The following is an 18,332-nucleotide window of genomic DNA, read 5'->3' on the forward strand; positions in this document are numbered from 1 at the left end:
GAATCCCAATAAATTACAGATAAAATATCGACTTGTTATTTCACTAAAGGTTATCTATTTGTTAACATGCCCTTGTGGACTAGCCTTTGTAGGACGTTCCACATTAGAATAAAGGAACGTGTGGAATAAAATCTAATGAGGGGTGCAGTGTGTCCATCACTTTGACATTTTCCACAATGCTTAGGCATTCAAAAAGCATCAGGGAATTGGAGAGGGGGGCAACACAGCACAATAAGTTGGTATGACAGATGAGAAATTTGTAACATTAATACCGGGCAATCTTCCGATCTTAATATTGATTTTGAGCTGTGCCGTTTTGTGTATAAATTTTGACATCGATTTATCCGTATGTTTGGTACAGATTCAGGAGTATATTATAATAAGAAAACTTGATATACTTATGCATTTCTTATATCTATTTTCTATATTTTTGTAACAAGTTTACATTTATACATACATATTGTAGACTATTAGGTATATTTATAAGTTATACATCGTCGGCACTACCTGAAAAACAATGCAATTCATTAATTTTGGCTAGATTACATTCATTTTAATTACTTTTACTATTTACCGTCGGTAAGTATATTTTGTATTCTAATTATAGAAGCTGTGTAAAATAGTTGCTTTGTTTTAACTAACGCTCACCGTACTTTTCATTAGTAAATTATCCCACATAACAGTTTCTTTACAAAGGTTTTTCTTAGAGACAATGTGTTTATGCATTTACATTTTTCTCTTTCTTTCCTGCTGGTGTTTTACGTTCTGTTTGCCCACATATAATATGGCGGATTTGGCAGCCTTTGTGTATACAAGAGGACTTTAGGATCGAGAATATCACTCGACATTTGGCTGAGAAACAGGAAGTGACATGCTGCAATGGGCACAAGGTGAGTTGGTCAGTGAATAGGTAGGATCGGTGAGCATTTGACAATTCGTGTGACGCTGTATCAGACGGCTCGGGGGGGGGAGGGGGGCAGTGTGACGCCGTATCAGACGGCTCGGGGGGAGGGGGGCAGTGTGACGCCGTATCAGACGGCTCGGGGGGAGGGGGGCAGTGTGACGCCGTATCAGACGGCTGGGGGGGAGGGGGGCAGTGTGACGCCGTATCAGACGGCTGGGGGGGAGGGGGGCAGTGTGACGCCGTATCAGACGGCTGGGGGGGGGGCAGTGTGACGCCGTATCAGACGGCTGGGGGGGGGGGGGGGCAGTGTGACGCCGTATCAGACGGCAGGGGGGGGGCAGTGTGACGCCGTATCAGACGGCTGGGGGGGGGGGGGCAGTGTGACGCCGTATCAGACGGCTGGGGGGGGGGGCAGTGTGACGCCGTATCAGACGGCTCGGGGGGGGGCAGTGTGACGCCGTATCAGACGGCTCGGGGGGGGGGCAGTGTGACGCCGTATCAGACGGCTCGGGGGGGGGGGCAGTGTGACGCCGTATCAGACGGCTCGGGGGGGGGGGGGGGCAGTGTGACGCCGTATCAGACGGCTCGGGGGGGGGCAGTGTGACGCCGTATCAGACGGCTCGGGGGGGGGGGCAGTGTGACGCCGTATCAGACGGCTCGGGGGGGGGGGCAGTGTGACGCCGTATCAGACGGCTCGGGGGGGGGGCAGTGTGACGCCGTATCAGACGGCTCGGGGGGGGGGGCAGTGTGACGCCGTATCAGACGGCTCGGGGGGGCAGTGTGACGCTGTATCAGACGGCTCGGGGGGGGGGGGGCAGTGTGACGCCGTATCAGACGGCTCGGGGGGGGGCAGTGTGACGCCGAAACAGACGGCTCGGGGGGGGCAGTGTGACGCCGTATCAGACGGCTCGGGGGGGCAGTGTGACGCCGTATCAGACGGCTCGGGGGGGCAGTGTGACGCCGTATCAGACGGCTCGGGGGGGGCAGTGTGACGCCGTATCAGACGGCTCGGGGGGGGGCAGTGTGACGCCGTATCAGACGGCTCGGGGGGGCAGTGTGACGCCGTATCAGACGGCTCGGGGGGGGCAGTGTGACGCCGTATCAGACGGCTCGGGGGGGGCAGTGTGACGCCGTATCAGACGGCTCGGGGGGGGGCAGTGTGACGCCGTATCAGACGGCTCGGGGGGGGCAGTGTGACGCCGTATCAGACGGCTCGGGGGGGGGCAGTGTGACGCCGTATCAGACGGCTCGGGGGGGGGCAGTGTGACGCCGTATCAGACGGCTCGGGGGGGGCAGTGTGACGCCGTATCAGACGGCTCGGGGGGGGCAGTGTGACGCCGTATCAGACGGCTCGGGGGGGGCAGTGTGACGCCGTATCAGACGGCTCGGGGGGGGCAGTGTGACGCCGTATCAGACGGCTCGGGGGGGGCAGTGTGACGCCGTATCAGACGGCTCGGGGGGGGCAGTGTGACGCCGTATCAGACGGCTCGGGGGGGGCAGTGTGACGCCGTATCAGACGGCTCGGGGGGGGCAGTGTGACGCCGTATCAGACGGCTCGGGGGGGGCAGTGTGACGCCGTATCAGACGGCTCGGGGGGGGCAGTGTGACGCCGTATCAGACGGCTCGGGGGGGCAGTGTGACGCCGTATCAGACGGCTCGGGGGGGGCAGTGTGACGCCGTATCAGACGGCTCGGGGGGGGCAGTGTGACGCCGTATCAGACGGCTCGGGGGGGGCAGTGTGACGCCGTATCAGACGGCTCGGGGGGGGCAGTGTGACGCTGTATCAGACGGCTCGGGGGGGGCAGTGTGACGCTGTATCAGACGGCTCGGGGGGGCAGTGTGACGCTGTATCAGACGGCTCGGGGGGGGCAGTGTGACGCTGTATCAGACGGCTCGGGGGGGGCAGTGTGACGCTGTATCAGACGGCTCGGGGGGGGCAGTGTGACGCTGTATCAGACGGCTCGGGGGGGGCAGTGTGACGCTGTATCAGACGGCTCGGGGGGGCAGTGTGACGCTGTATCAGACGGCTCGGGGGGGCAGTGTGACGCTGTATCAGACGGCTCGGGGGGGCAGTGTGACGCTGTATCAGACGGCTCGGGGGGGGCAGTGTGACGCTGTATCAGACGGCTCGGGGGGGGCAGTGTGACGCTGTATCAGACGGCTCGGGGGGGGCAGTGTGACGCTGTATCAGACGGCTCGGGGGGGCAGTGTGACGCTGTATCAGACGGCTCGGGGGGCAGTGTGACGCTGTATCAGACGGCTCGGGGGGCAGTGTGACGCTGTATCAGACGGCTCGGGGGGCAGTGTGACGCTGTATCAGACGGCTCGGGGGGCAGTGTGACGCTGTATCAGACGGCTCGGGGGGCAGTGTGACGCTGTATCAGACGGCTCGGGGGGCAGTGTGACGCTGTATCAGACGGCTCGGGGGGCAGTGTGACGCTGTATCAGACGGCTCGGGGGGCAGTGTGACGCTGTATCAGACGGCTCGGGGGGCAGTGTGACGCTGTATCAGACGGCTCGGGGGGCAGTGTGACGCTGTATCAGACGGCTCGGGGGGGGCAGTGTGACGCTGTATCAGACGGCTCGGGGGGGCAGTGTGACGCTGTATCAGACGGCTCGGGGGGGCAGTGTGACGCTGTATTAGAAGGCTCGGGGGCAGTGTGATGCTGTATTAGAAGGCTCTGGGGCAGTGTGATGCTGTATTAGAAGGCTCGGGGGGCAGTGTGATGCTGTATTAGAAGGCTGGGGGGGGGCAGTGTGATGCTGTATTAGAAGGCTGGGGGGGCAGTGTGATGCTGTATTAGAAGGCTCAGTGTGATGCTGTATTAGAAGGCTCAGTGTGATGCTGTATTAGAAGGCTCAGTGTGATGCTGTATTAGAAGGCTCAGTGTGATGCTGTATTAGAAGGCTCAGTGTGATGCTGTATTAGAAGGCTCAGTGTGATGCTGTATTAGAAGGCTCAGTCTCGGTGTGATGCTGTATTAGAAGGATGGGGGGGCAGAGTGATGCTGTATTAGAAGGCTCAGTGTCGGTGTGATTCTGTATTAGAAGGCTCGGGGGGGGCAGTGTGATGCTGTATTAGATGGCTTGGGGGGCAGTGTGATGCCGTATTAGAAGGCTCGGGGGGCAGTGTGATGCCGTATTAGAAGGCTCGGGGGGCAGTGTGATGCCGTATTAGAAGGCTCGGGGGGCAGTGTGATGCCGTATTAGAAGGCTCGGGGGGCAGTGTGATGCCGTATTAGAAGGCTCGGGGGGCAGTGTGATGCCGTATTAGAAGGCTCGGGGGGCAGTGTGATGCCGTATTAGAAGGCTCGGGGGGCAGTGTGATGCCGTATTAGAAGGCTCGGGGGGCAGTGTGATGCCGTATTAGAAGGCTCGGGGGGCAGTGTGATGCTGTATTAGAAGGCTCGGGGGGCAGTGTGATGCTGTATTAGAAGGCTCGGGGGGCAGTGTGATGCTGTATTAGAAGGCTCGGGGGGCAGTGTGATGCTGTATGAGAAGGCTCGGGGGGGACAGTGTGATGCTGTATGAGAAGGCTCGGGGGGGACAGTGTGATGCTGTATGAGAAGGCTCGGGGGGGACAGTGTGATGCTGTATTAGAAGGCTGGGGGGGGCAGTGTGATGCTGTATTAGAAGGCTCGGGGGGGGGCGGCAGTGTGATGCTGTATTAGAAGGCTCGGGGGGGGGGCGGCGGCAGTGTGATGCTGTATTAGAATGCTCGGGGGGGCAGTGTGATGCTGTATTAGAAGGCTCGGGAGGGGGGCAGTGTGATGCTGTATTAGAAGGCTCGGGAGGGGGGCAGTGTGATGCTGTATTAGAAGGCTCGGGAGGGGGGCAGTGTGATGCTGTATTAGAAGGCTCGGGAGGGGGGCAGTGTGATGCTGTATTAGAAGGCTCGGGAGGGGGGCAGTGTGATGCTGTATTAGAAGGCTCGGGAGGGGGGCAGTGTGATGCTGTATTAGAAGGCTCAGTCTCGGTGTGATGCTGTATTAGAAGGATGGGGGGGCAGAGTGATGCTGTATTAGAAGGCTGGGCCGCTGGGGGGGGCAGTGTGATGCTGTATTAGACGGCTCAGTGTCGGTGTGATGCTGTATTAGACGGCTCAGTGACACTCCCTCTCCCCGGGCCTCCTGCCGCCATTTCACAGTGAGGGCGGGATTTGTGGGGGGAGTTAGACCGACGCCCTACCTGTTTCAGTCTCTGCATGAGCACGGTTTTCACCCCGGTGCTGTCCAGGTCGCGCAGTTTGAGCTCGGATTTGAGGTCTATGACCCGCAGCTCGCTCAGTCTCTTTCTCTCGGTTTGCCCGCTGGCCGCAGACGCCATGTTAGGAGCTTCGAACAACGAGATGCCGTCTGGTCACGTGACCGAGCCTGGATCTCACAGAGACCCGGATTATAAACACGTGGGCAGTGCCGGGGGCGGGGCTACAACTACTACTACTACACACTGCTCCTATAACACCATACAGACTCCGCATTACGCGCTGTCGCTGGATTACACGTTATATAACCTGTAGAAAGCCGACACTTTATGTAACCACTATTAGTGTATATTCTGTGAACAAGAGTCATCCAACTCTATAAACATTAAAACCCTGCTATTATATAGTCTGTAACACCACCCCCTGTATAACCCCCTCTACACCCTGTATAACACCCCCCCCACCCTCTCTACACCCTGTATAACACCCCCCCACCCTCTCTACACCCTGTATAACACCCCCCCACCCTCTCTACACCCTGTATAACACCCCCCCACCCTCTCTACACCCTGTATAACACCCCCCCACCCTCTACACCCTGTATAACACCCCCCCACCCTCTACACCCTGTATAACACCCCCCCACCCTCTACACCCTGTATAACACCCCCCCCCTCTCTACACCCTGTATAACACCCCCCCACCCTCTCTACACCCTGTATAACACCCCCCCAACCCTCTCTACACCCTGTATAACACCCCCCCACCCTCTCTACACCCTGTATAACACCCCCCCACCCTCTCTACACCCTGTATAACACCCCCCCACCCTCTCTACACCCTGTATAACACCCCCCCACCCTCTCTACACCCTGTATAACACCCCCCCACCCTCTCTACACCCTGTATAACACCCCCCCACCCTCTCTACACCCTGTATAACACCCCCCCACCCTCTCTACACCCTGTATAACACCCCCCCACCCTCTCTACACCCTGTATAACACCCCCCCACCCTCTCTACACCCTGTATAACACCCCCCCACCCTCTCTACACCCTGTATAACACCCCCCCACCCTCTCTACACCCTGTATAACACCCCCCCACCCTCTCTACACCCTGTATAACACCCCCCCACCCTCTCTACACCCTGTATAACACCCCCCCACCCTCTCTACACCCTGTATAACACCCCCCCACCCTCTCTACACCCTGTATAACACCCCCCCACCCTCTCTACACCCTGTATAACACCCCCCCACCCTCTCTACACCCTGTATAACACCCCCCACCCTCTCTACACCCTGTATAACACCCCCCCACCCTCTCTACACCCTGTATAACACCCCCCCACCCTCTCTACACCCTGTATAACACCCCCCCACCCTCTCTACACCCTGTATAACACCCCCCCACCCTCTCTACACCCTGTATAACACCCCCCCACCCTCTCTACACCCTGTATAACACCCCCCCACCCTCTCTACACCCTGTATAACACCCCCCCACCCTCTCTACACCCTGTATAACACCCCCCCACCCTCTCTACACCCTGTATAACACCCCCCCACCCTCTCTACACCCTGTATAACACCCCCCCACCCTCTCTACACCCTGTATAACACCCCCCCACCCTCTCTACACCCTGTATAACACCCCCCCACCCTCTCTACACCCTGTATAACACCCCCCACCCTCTCTACACCCTGTATAACACCCCCCCACCCTCTCTACACCCTGTATAACACCCCCCCACCCTCTCTACACCCTGTATAACACCCCCCCACCCTCTCTACACCCTGTATAACACCCCCCCACCCTCTCTACACCCTGTATAACACCCCCCCACCCTCTCTACACCCTGTATAACACCCCCCCACCCTCTCTACACCCTGTATAACACCCCCCCACCCTCTCTACACCCTGTATAACACCCCCCCACCCTCTCTACACCCTGTATAACACCCCCCCACCCTCTCTACACCCTGTATAACACCCCCCCACCCTCTCTACACCCTGTATAACACCCCCCCACCCTCTCTACACCCTGTATAACACCCCCCCACCCTCTCTACACCCTGTATAACACCCCCCCACCCTCTCTACACCCTGTATAACACCCCCCCACCCTCTCTACACCCTGTATAACACCCCCCCACCCTCTCTACACCCTGTATAACACCCCCCCACCCTCTCTACACCCTGTATAACACCCCCCACCCTCTCTACACCCTGTATAACACCCCCCCACCCTCTCTACACCCTGTATAACACCCCCCCACCCTCTCTACACCCTGTATAACACACCCCCACCCTCTCTACACCCTGTATAACACACCCCCCACCCTCAAAACAAAAAGCAAGCTAACAGAACAAACAAATGGAATCTGAGCACACACTTGCTCAAGATGCAATACAAGAGTGATCAGTACATGCTACTTTATTAGGAGACCGAGCAAAGGTGGCTTGTAACTACAAACCTTTCTGACCTATCGATCACACCATTTTGACCTAAAACCAGACGAGTGAAGTCTGCTTGAAGAGCATTCCAACACTCAAATGTGCCACTGTATTTATGAGCAGACAAGAATATATGAATCTCTAGTTAACCCCCTTAAGGACCAAACTTCTGGAATAAAAGGGAATCATGACATGTCACATATGTCATGTGTCCTTAAGGGGTTAAGGGGCTTTTTAGATCGGCTGAGGATGCTGGATGTTGAGATATTTAGATTAATAGGCGTGCATTTGTGAATGACTGCAAGTATGGAGGATCGACAGATACAGAAATAAATGCCAAGTAAAATAAGCAGAGTCTCACTCAAAAAGTACTTTGTTACATACAGAAAAAAAAAATTAAAAGGTAAATCATTCCTCTGTCAGAATGCTTTTACTGGTGGTGAATTTTATACTACAATATTTTTCCTCCATGGTTTGGAACTCTTGAGGAGTCTCATGTCTTGTTTTTATTAACCCTTTAATTTTTAAGGAATTAGGAAGTACAAATCTACGTTGCACTCTATAAAGCCGAGAAACTCTCATAAATGAGAATATTTACACATAGTAACAGATAGGGGGGGTCGGTGCACACAGGAGGCATATTTGCTTCATCCTACATTCCATGAGACAAGCCTTGAATATTTTGCAGTTTGAATATGGGGCATAATCATGGCTATAATCATGGATTATGGGAAAGACCATTATGAACAGAGTTTGCACCAGAGCCTACTGGATCAGATGTTGCACTGGTTTCCATAAAATTGGCTCAGATTTCTTGTCATTATAGGGTCATGTAGAGTTGTTTATTCAGTTCTATATATAATACGCACTTAATTCACATGATGTGGATAAGTGCAATCTGGAAATAGAATACGTAGGTATCATATAGGGTGTAATATGCACAGTAATATATTAAAGGTATGGTATAGAAAAGGATAGACATATTTCCAGATTGCACTTATCCATGTCGTGTGGATAGAGAGAGATAGGGCATTTATACCCTATGTTATATATATCTCTGAGACACCTCTGGAGGTCTAACTGATGGTTAGGCTTCATGAATTAGTTTTCCTGGCACCCAATATTTTTTATCTTTTGGTTTATTCAGTTCTGTGTTTCCTTACAGGTGCATGTGTAGTTAAGACAGTAACTTGTGGCAGGCCGAACTGCCGAGGAAAGCGGTCGCAGGAAACGAGAGCTCCAGACAGCACACAACGAAAATCTAAATAAACCTGTGAAAAATAACCACTGACCCTCCAAAAACGACTGCAAAGACCCCCCAAAACAAAATGGGAAAGAAAAATAAACTGGGGCCAGACAAACCTACCTCCGGGCTGACGATCGGCGATATGTGGAGGCAAGCACTAAGCCCGACAGAGCCCAATATGGCGGCCCTCCACAGCGGCTGTTCTGATTTTTCGGATGATCTCTCTGGAGACACCGAAGACGATTACCTAACAGCCCCAGCCATACCACAGAAGGTCCCAGAAGAATGGAACCGACGCAGAATTGGTAACCACAGGGGTTCTGAAAGCCCTACTAGCGGAACTCCAAAACAATATTTTGACGGACGTCAAGGCCCTCAGGGGAGAAATGCAGGGCCTGACAGGCTGCATCAGCACACTGGAGGCATCCTCACAAAGCCACCAGCAGAACCTATCGTCCTTACAGAAGGCGGTGCAGGACTTACAAGTGCAGAATCAGCTATATGAACGCCGCTTCGCGGCCCAAGAGGACGCCAGGAGAAGGTAAAACTTAAAAGTCAGAGGGCTCCCAGATGAGATACTGGAGTCCGAACTGCCGCACATCATACAACCATACTGGGGGCTGTATTACCTCAAGGACAATCCGAAGCCATCATCCCTGCAGACCAATTTCGGATCCCTAAACCACCCAGGGCGCCGCCTTCAGCCACGAGAGACACCATAATCACATTCCGAAATGGAAGTGAAAAAACAACGATCCTCACGGCCCTCAGGGGCAAAACCCTGCTACAGTTCAAAAATAGGGGACTGACCTTTGCTGATCTGTCAAACGGCACCCTGGCATGGCGCAGGTCGCTACGACCACTCACCTCTCTGCTCCAACAAAATGGTATCAGCTACAGATGGCAGAACCCCAGAACTCTCACCTGATCCACGATATCCAGGACGCATCGGACCTTCTGCGGACTCTGGGCATCCCACAGGACCCACTCACCCAGGAAAGACCCCCTCACCAGACCACGTCGGAGCATAACTAATTCTCGCACCATACCTAGGACTGTACAATCCTCAGAAGCTGAATGAAAGACAGCCCAATGCTGGACTTGCCAGATGGTCTCCCCCCCCCCCCCCTTGTGACAAAGCAGGGCCTTGGCCCCTCCCATCCACACGAGATCCATAGATAGAATTAGTCCCGAGTGAAAGGCTATATAGCGGCTTTACCACCCCCTAAAAACCTACCAGCAGAGACAAGACATACCCCACTCTCACACACACACACACACTCTTCACGCAACCGACCAGGCAGGGACACTCAACATTCGAGGAGCTGCCAGGGGACACAACTACAGACGCTACCACACACACATACTAGATCACCCAACATGTCCACCTCCACACACATCTAGACGCAAGCCTACCTTGCAACAACGGGGTACTGGCCATTAGGGGACCTGACACACACGACAATCTAGTGTAAGCCAAGTAAAGAACGGCCCTCCCCACATACCCTTGCAACCATCAACATGTCTGACACAACAACTATCCCTGGGGAACCCATAACAGACTCCACACAACAGCAAGAGGGTTTTCACGCTGATCCTTCCTAACCTCCCACACGATATAGCTCAATCCAACTACGCTGTGTGTTCGATGTACGAGATAGGCGACTGACCAGCCTACACTGGCAACAGCAGGGAAGCATCACGATACTACCTACCACTGTAAGATTTATTCACTATAACTGCTAGACACCTGCTGCCCTACTAAACCCCACTCCCGAGGCCTCTGCTTCCCAGACGTGGGAATCGGCTGATTCCACGAAGATCACTGACCAGCAAAGTCCCCACTAAACTAGAGACCTCCCTATGCATACTTATAACGTCTGTTTTTATGTGGTATTATTATTATCGTTTTCTTTATGCTTGCTATTCTCTTAAGTTTAATTTTCTTGCTTGTAACCAGTTGAGTTGGAGAATGAAAATATATATATATTAAGCACCCGGTCAACTAATTACCTACGTAAGTTCTGGGCGTATGTCCTAGCACAACATCTTAGGAATCAGCTAGCCACTAGTGACCCCGAACCTTATGCCCGCTCTGGGTTAAGCCTAACCTGCCTGGGCTGCATATTTTGAATGACAGATAGGACTACCCGATATGTTTAATTACAGTTCTCATTTTTGGTTTTTTCTGCTTTTGTGTCCCATTCACGTACCTCACTGACCCACTTCCAACTCAGATAACTGACGTAAACATCAGTACCATATTTAGTTGGGACACGCAGGCTGCAATATCTGAGAGCTATGTTCATATATGTTGTTACGCTACTTTAAACAAAAATAACAGTGCAGTATGCTTTGCATTTTCATACTAACATTGTCTTATGTCAATTACCGATGTACCTATGTTTACCCATATCATTGCTAAACGATGTCCTAATTACTACACTGTCAAAAATAAAGAATTAAAAAAAAAAAAAAAAAACGACAATAACTGTTGTGAGATTTTGGGACTCTGCTAATCCAAATGAATTTAGGAGAGATCTACAATTTATTTTGGTGCTCACAGAATTTAACTCAGATGAGAGTACAGATGAGACTCTATATTTACTATTCATTTGATAACACTACCGATAAGTTGCTGATACCAGTCTTTATTACATATTGATTCTTTTTGATTGTCATTGTTGAGAGGTGGGCCAAGTATTCTGTCAACTTATTTATTAGTTACTTGAAAGCACTCACTCACTTGTGCGTTAGCATTTAAAAAATTGTTGATGAAGCTTGCAACTTCTAGTCTATGCAGAACTCCACTAATGTTTTACATTAACAGAAGACAGGATCAACCTTTTAAGTTAATCTTAAAATAAAAACTCATGTACTCAACACTTGCAAATTATTTCAATTACAGTTATGAAGACCTTCAATTTTAATAACAGAGTTAGCAAAATACCCACAGATTAGTCTGCATTTGAGCATTTATAAGATACAAAGTACTTTCAGATAGCGGAAAACAAAAAATATGCAGTCACTTTTAAGCAGCAGTAGTAAAACTATAAACACAAATTTGAAAAGCTGTAAAAAAAAAAAAAAAAAACTATGTACATTAATTTACATTATATAATCAACTCACAAGTCTGTAAAAAATCATTATCGGTGGTATTTAAAGGAAACTAATAAACTAGTATGATGGGGGCAGGGCCTGACAGCCAAGATGGCCGGTTGTGCTCTGAGAGCTCCTGCACCAGCTGGCACATAAACGCGAATCCCATCAAAACTAATAATGCCAACAGCACACGATGCCCAGAGAGTGATGCAGGACCACAAGAGGAACAGACAGATACCCGTCTGGCACCGATACGCACTGAAACCATCTAAACCGGCCACGTGGAGCCTGAAGCCTGGGGGAGGCGGCCGATCTCCTGGCACAGGATCCGCTCACAAGCGAGAAACACAGCCCTGCTACCCCCCCTCTGGACCGGCGGGGGTCATCCCGGTCCTCGCTGGGAGCAATTACCCCCGCAACACAGCTTGAAACCCAGCGGTCTTGATGTGCCCCTGGGTCTGCTGCTTTGACAGCACTTAAGCAACCCGGGGAGAGCACGGAGACAATGAACACAAGCCTTACCGACAAAGCTGACTACAAAGCACGGCTGGACGAAATCTTCGCAGCATTCTGGCTCAAGCTAGAAAGGCTCCTGCAACCACACGCAGAAATTAAACATGGCACCCCCTCACCACCACAGCCATGAGGAAGGCACAAAATGGCCGCTGCAAAACAATTGCGATGCACACAAGGCCAACGAAACCACCCAACCCCGCATAACCGACAGCGATTCCACTTCCCCGCTCGGAACAACAAATCTCCCTCTGGGCAGGGAGGCATACCGGAACAAAATCAAACCCACTGTCCTCACACCCAAAGGGGCTTCGGGAGAGCGAGGCTCCGGAAGGGCCCATGGTCCCACCACGTATGGCATAGGGACCCGAGGACACAGGGAAGTGCTTCCCGCAACACCCCGGGCTGGAGGATCTGAGCGGGTGCAGCCCCAACGCAACAACCTCCCGGGACGCGACCGACCAAAGAGCTCTGAAATAGACTGCGGATGCCACACGGCAATAACACCAGCATGGCCAACAAGAGGGGTCGGTTAAACGAGGGTGAGATACACGGCCCGCGGCACGAACAGGGCACAGGGACATTCCGTGTATTGCCAAACCGAGCAGCAGGACACAGCTTACAACGAGACAGGTCTCCCCAAGTGGTTCATCAATATGTGACTAATAATTATATGCCAGTGGTAACCAGACCAACCCGACATGAAACATATGACTCACTGCCTAGCTGACATGTTCACCTGAATCAGTGTAGCATTCCCTCATAGAGGTTACATGCCTTAATTGCTTATTCTTTTTTAAATGCTCGGTGGTGCAAGGTAGACTAGCTGAGGAGTGACGCTTAAATATCTCGACTTAAGGCTGCAGACAAAAAGCCCATCAACACTAGCCTGACTGCTTGCCTAACACTGTACTAACACTGTACTAATCAAGCGGTTATTAACTACCCGGTTAGGTAACTAGGGCCCCGTTCCGCAGCAAATAAATGGTTAACCATTTATACCTGCTTATCTTAATCCAGCGCTGGTGACCTCTCCTCTATAGACGTCAGCTCCTGAGTGAAGCCGAATGCGCATGCGCGGCCAGAGGCGCGCATTCTAACCCGCCCGTAGGAAAGCAATACTTAATGCTTCCCTATGGGGATCTTTTTTGACACTGGACTCCATGAGGACGTCCAGTGTCAAATAAGTGCAATTTACTCAGTGTAAACCGCGAAAGCGGCCTCTAAGGGCTGTCAAGGAGACAGCCACTTGAGGCTGGATTAGCCCTGCAGACCAACATAGGGTGTCTATGTTGGTCCTTTAATTATAAATTAATCTCCTGCAGTCCCATACACTTTGCCCTATACCGGGGCGCGTTTAAGAAGCCCCAGCCTGCCCTATACCGGGGCGCGTTTAAGAAGCCCCAGCCTGCCCTATACCGGGGCGCGTTTAAGAAGCCCCAGCCTGGGGGGCGGGGCCTGACCGCCGGCGGGATCAGACGTGCTCTGTCTGAGCTCCCGCTTCAGGGCCTGAAGAATCGGAGCCAACTAGGAGCCAAAGGCAACCACAGGTCCATACTGGTGCCCACCGGGACCCCCAACTGAGGGGGCACACGGAGATACCTCTTTTTGGCGCCCAAAGTAACCCGACGAGGCCCGAAGCTTGCTGGAGCTTGAGCCGGGCAGAGACGGCCGCTCTCCCGGGTCTCCGGCCGGCGTCTTGCCTCCCCCCCCCCCCCTGGACCGGGGGGGTGATCCCGGTCCCCACCCTGGGCCCGCCAGCATGCTACAACACCGACACTACGTGCTGTGATAGCGATCCAAAACCCGAAGGCCGCAAACAAGATGGCGGAGATCGTAAGCGGATGCACTCAACTAAGCAAATAGGCGGAGGCTCACACCCCACACTGGTGGCAAGCTGCCAAGGGCTAAGATGGAACCGGCAAGTACCTGTGCAGACCCAGCTCGAGTCAAGCTACACGGCGGCGGAAAAGCAGAGACCACGCTGAGTGTTTTCGGGTAGTGGTACAAGCCAGCTACGGAGGACGACACCAGCAGCCGCACACACACGTGCACCTACTAAAAGTGTCCTCGAGAGACAAAGACCCAGCGACGGAGACCAGCGCGCCAACCATGTTAAAGCACCGTGAAAATGCTGCGACAGCCCGCAAACACAAAGGTACAGCATGGCAGAAGGGATCCAGCACCTGCCCGAGACACAATAAAGGGACAGGTACTCTGCGACTTGCCTTGCCCACACTCACCAAGACTGCATTTATGCTTTTGCAACTAGACTGCCACTGCACTCCACTTTACCTCATGGGTGAGCTTCATAGTACCCAGCAACGGACTCCCATCTGGCTGGAGAGGGATTAAACCTGGGGTGGAAAAACCCGCAGAGGACTAAGCATTATGACTCACTGGGGATTATCCCCCCAACGCATAGCCTGTAGCTTGCTGCCAAGTATATATAACGTGTAGATAGCCCAAATCAACCTAACTTAACTAACTTTTTAAACCTAGCCTGTTTTACTAAGTTAGATTGTCAATTTGAAATGAACATAATGTTTAACTAGCCTGCTATCCAACCGTTTTTTCTGATATACCCATATGTTATTTGTAGGTGACCATTTGTATGTATAGGTGACTTGTTTAGCGACATTTAAACATGCGAGTTCCCATGTTGACAGCTACACTTATGGCACAAGTTAACTATTAATATTTGTATTATCTCTATAGTAGCATAATCTCACATATAGTGCCTTCACCTACGTTATTGTTACTACTAACCTAGTTATTGCATGACCTAACCTTATCATTAGACTTGACGTGTCTAATACTAAATGCGAATGTTTTAAAGCCTACGACCTTTATGTTATATTATAAAAAATGTGCTGTTTACATGCCATACTGTGAGATGCAATGAAAACGCTTGCAGATGCTGTTGTGGCACTGCCAATCTGTTACCTCTAGCACAAATAAAATAAAGAATTAAAAAAAAAAAAAAGAAGCCCCAGCCTGCCCTATACCGGGGCGCGTTTAAGAAGCCCCAGCCTGCCCTATACCGGGGCGCGTTTAAGAAGCCCCAGCCTGCCCTATACCGGGGCGCGTTTAAGAAGCCCCAGCCTGCCCTATACCGGGGCGCGTTTAAGAAGCCCCAGCCTGCCCTATACCGGGGCGCGTTTAAGAAGCCCCAGCCTGCCCTATACCGGGGCGCGTTTAAGAAGCCCCAGCCTGCCCTATACCGGGGCGCGTTTAAGAAGCCCCAGCCTGCCCTATACCGGGGCGCGTTTAAGAAGCCCCAGCCTGCCCTATACCGGGGCGCGTTTAAGATGCCCCAGCCTGCCCTATACCGGGGCGCGTTTAATGCCCCAGCTTGACCTATACCGGGGCACGTTTAAAGCCCTAGCTTGCCCTATACCGGGCGCGTTTAATGTCCCAGCTTGCCCTATACCAGGGCACGTTTAAAGCCCTAGCTTGCCCTATACCGGGCGCGTTTAATGTCCCAGCTTGCCCTATACCGGGACCCTATGCCCTATTCCGAGCCTTGTTTTCCTTCCCTTGTTCCTCTTGGAGGAATAAACCCCTAAACTTGCAGCTGGGAGTCTGCCCCGCCGCCATGTTGGTGTGCTATTAAAGGGAGAGTGTCCGCAGTCAGTGTGAGGGGATACCCCGGTCTCCCGGTGCGATGTATGTGGTATCTGCAGCCATACCGATCCCCCCGTTATATATCGACCCCCCCCCCAGCCGGTGACGCAAGGACAGCCCCGGGTCTCACCTGTTTCAGCCGCTGCATGAGGATGTTCTTCACCCCCGTGCTGTCCAGGTCTCTCCGTTTCAGCTCGGACCGCAGGTCGATAACGCGCAGCTCGCTCAGTCGCTTCCTCTCTGTCACGGACGCCATTTTGCGGTTGTGGCCGGTAACACGCGCAGCTCACACTCCCAGCACGGCGAGGCCAACACTCAGCAAAAACCAACCGCTACGGCCTTCCTGTTACGTACGAGACGTAAGCGCGCACGGGGGCGGGGCTTACCGCAGCTCCGCCCTCATAACACACACAGGCTCTGCCCGATGCTGCCCCCTGCTGTTAGGAAATGATTATTTAAAGGGACAGTACAGTCACCCAGACCATGCCATGTCAATGAAGAGATCTGGGTGCAGTGTCCCTGTTATTTGAACCCTGCAATCTGAAACATTGCAGGGTTAACATAAACCTGTAATGGAAAAAAATACTGTAAATTGCCCACAAATAGGGCGTTGCCTGACGCATGGCGAGGACGGTCGCAAGGTGCTAGTGCTCCGACCTCCACGGCCCGTAAAGGCGTTTTTTAACAGCAAACCAGAAGAATACCCATCCTCATTACCAACATACGAGATGTCCCAAGCAAAGCACAAACCCAAACTCCAGGATAAAGGAGAGAAAAACACGTTCTTCGGAACCAGGCAGCCTCAAACGAAGCATGCAGCCTCCCAGGAAAGCGACCAAGATGGCGACGGAGACGACACACTCCCACTACAGAAAGACCCGACAGGGAACCTACCAGTCACGCAGGAGATATTGCAGAAATGCCTAGACGACATGTCAAATAAAATCTTGGCTAACATTAAAGGGAAACTCCAGTGCCAGAAAAACGATCCGTTTTTCTGGCACTGGAGGGTCCCTCTCCCTCCCACCCACTAATCCCCGGTTACTGAAGGGGTGAAAACCCCTTCAGTGACTTACCTGGGGCAGCGGCGATGTCCCTCGCCGCTGCCTCCGCGACGCTCCTCCTTCTGATTGCGTCGGCCGGTGGGCGAGACTGATCTCGCCCACCAGCCGAGGAGACCTAATGCGCATGCGCGGAAATGCCGCGCATGCGCATTACGTCTCCCCATAGGAAAGCATTAAAAAATAATTTCAATGCTTTCCTATGGGGTTTTGAGCGACGCTGGAGGTCCTCACACAGCGTGAGGACGTCCAGCGACGCTCTAGCACTGGAAACCTGTGCTAGAAACTAGGAAGTGACCTCTAGTGGCTGTCTAGTAGACAGCCACTAGAGGAGGAGTTAACCCTGCAATGTAATTATTGCAGTTTATGAAAAACTGCAATAATTACACTTGCAGGGTTAAGGGTAGTGGGCTTTGGCACCCAGACCACTCCAATGAGCAGAAGTGGTCTGGGTGCCTGGAGTGTCCCTTTAACAAATCTATAGCAGAGATCAAAAGAGAAGTACATGAGCTGGGAGATCGCACAGCAAGGATAGAAAACAGAATGGGCGAGTATGCTGAACGACATGGCGGACCATGTACAAAGATTGGAACAGCAACAAAACCAGCTCCAAATGAAAATAATGGACCTAGAAGATCGATCGAGGCATCAAAACATACGACTCAGAGGCATCCCAGAAGACGTGAAGCAGCCCAAATTAAGAGAATACCTAACAGGCCTCTTTCACGCCATGGTATCGGACTTCCCTGCAGATATGTTACTAATTGACAGAATTCACAGAGTGGCCAAACCACGATTCCTGCCGGCGGGAACACCAAGAGATGTACTGGCAAAGCTCCATTATTTCCACATTAAGGAGGCCATTATGCAAGCCTCAAGATCAAGCAGAGACTTACCAGAAAAATACAGGTCTGTCCAAATTTACTCAGACCTGTCGGCCTTAACGCTACAGAAACGCAGGGAATATAAGGACGTCACAGAAGCCCTGAGAGAACAAAGACTGCCATACAGATGGGGACACCCGGTGCGCCTGCTAGTCCACAGGAACGGAATAATAACGCCCATCACCTCACCCGAAGACGGCAGGAAGGCCCTAAGAACCTGGGGAATATCGTTACCACAGCAGCCGGAGAAAAATCAGACGGCGCAAAGGCTATCGCCTGACTGGAAAAAGCAGCGCAAATGATCCGATAACCCGCAGACTACAAGAAAT

The 18,332-nt window shown here is 52.5% G+C and overlaps 1 protein-coding gene across 3 annotated transcripts in view; it reads right to left on the bottom strand.

Annotated features, from left to right (window-relative positions):
- Positions 1–16,421, bottom strand: part of SLTM (SAFB like transcription modulator) — a 64,390-nt gene extending 47,969 nt beyond the window's left edge. The window contains exon 1 of one of the 3 annotated variants that reach the window (XM_063449108.1): positions 16,189–16,421. In XM_063449108.1, coding sequence (XP_063305178.1) covers positions 16,189–16,314 — 126 coding nt within the window. In that variant the 5' untranslated portion in view covers positions 16,315–16,421. Of the gene's footprint in view, positions 1–5,092; positions 5,284–16,188 lie in introns of those variants that run through there. The other 2 variants (XM_063449107.1, XM_063449109.1) reach the window with 2 other exon arrangements.
- Between the last annotated feature and the right edge of the window lie 1,911 nt (positions 16,422–18,332).

This window comes from Pelobates fuscus, chromosome 3 (assembly GCF_036172605.1).
Source record: "Pelobates fuscus isolate aPelFus1 chromosome 3, aPelFus1.pri, whole genome shotgun sequence".
NCBI classification, from domain to species: domain Eukaryota; kingdom Metazoa; phylum Chordata; class Amphibia; order Anura; family Pelobatidae; genus Pelobates; species Pelobates fuscus.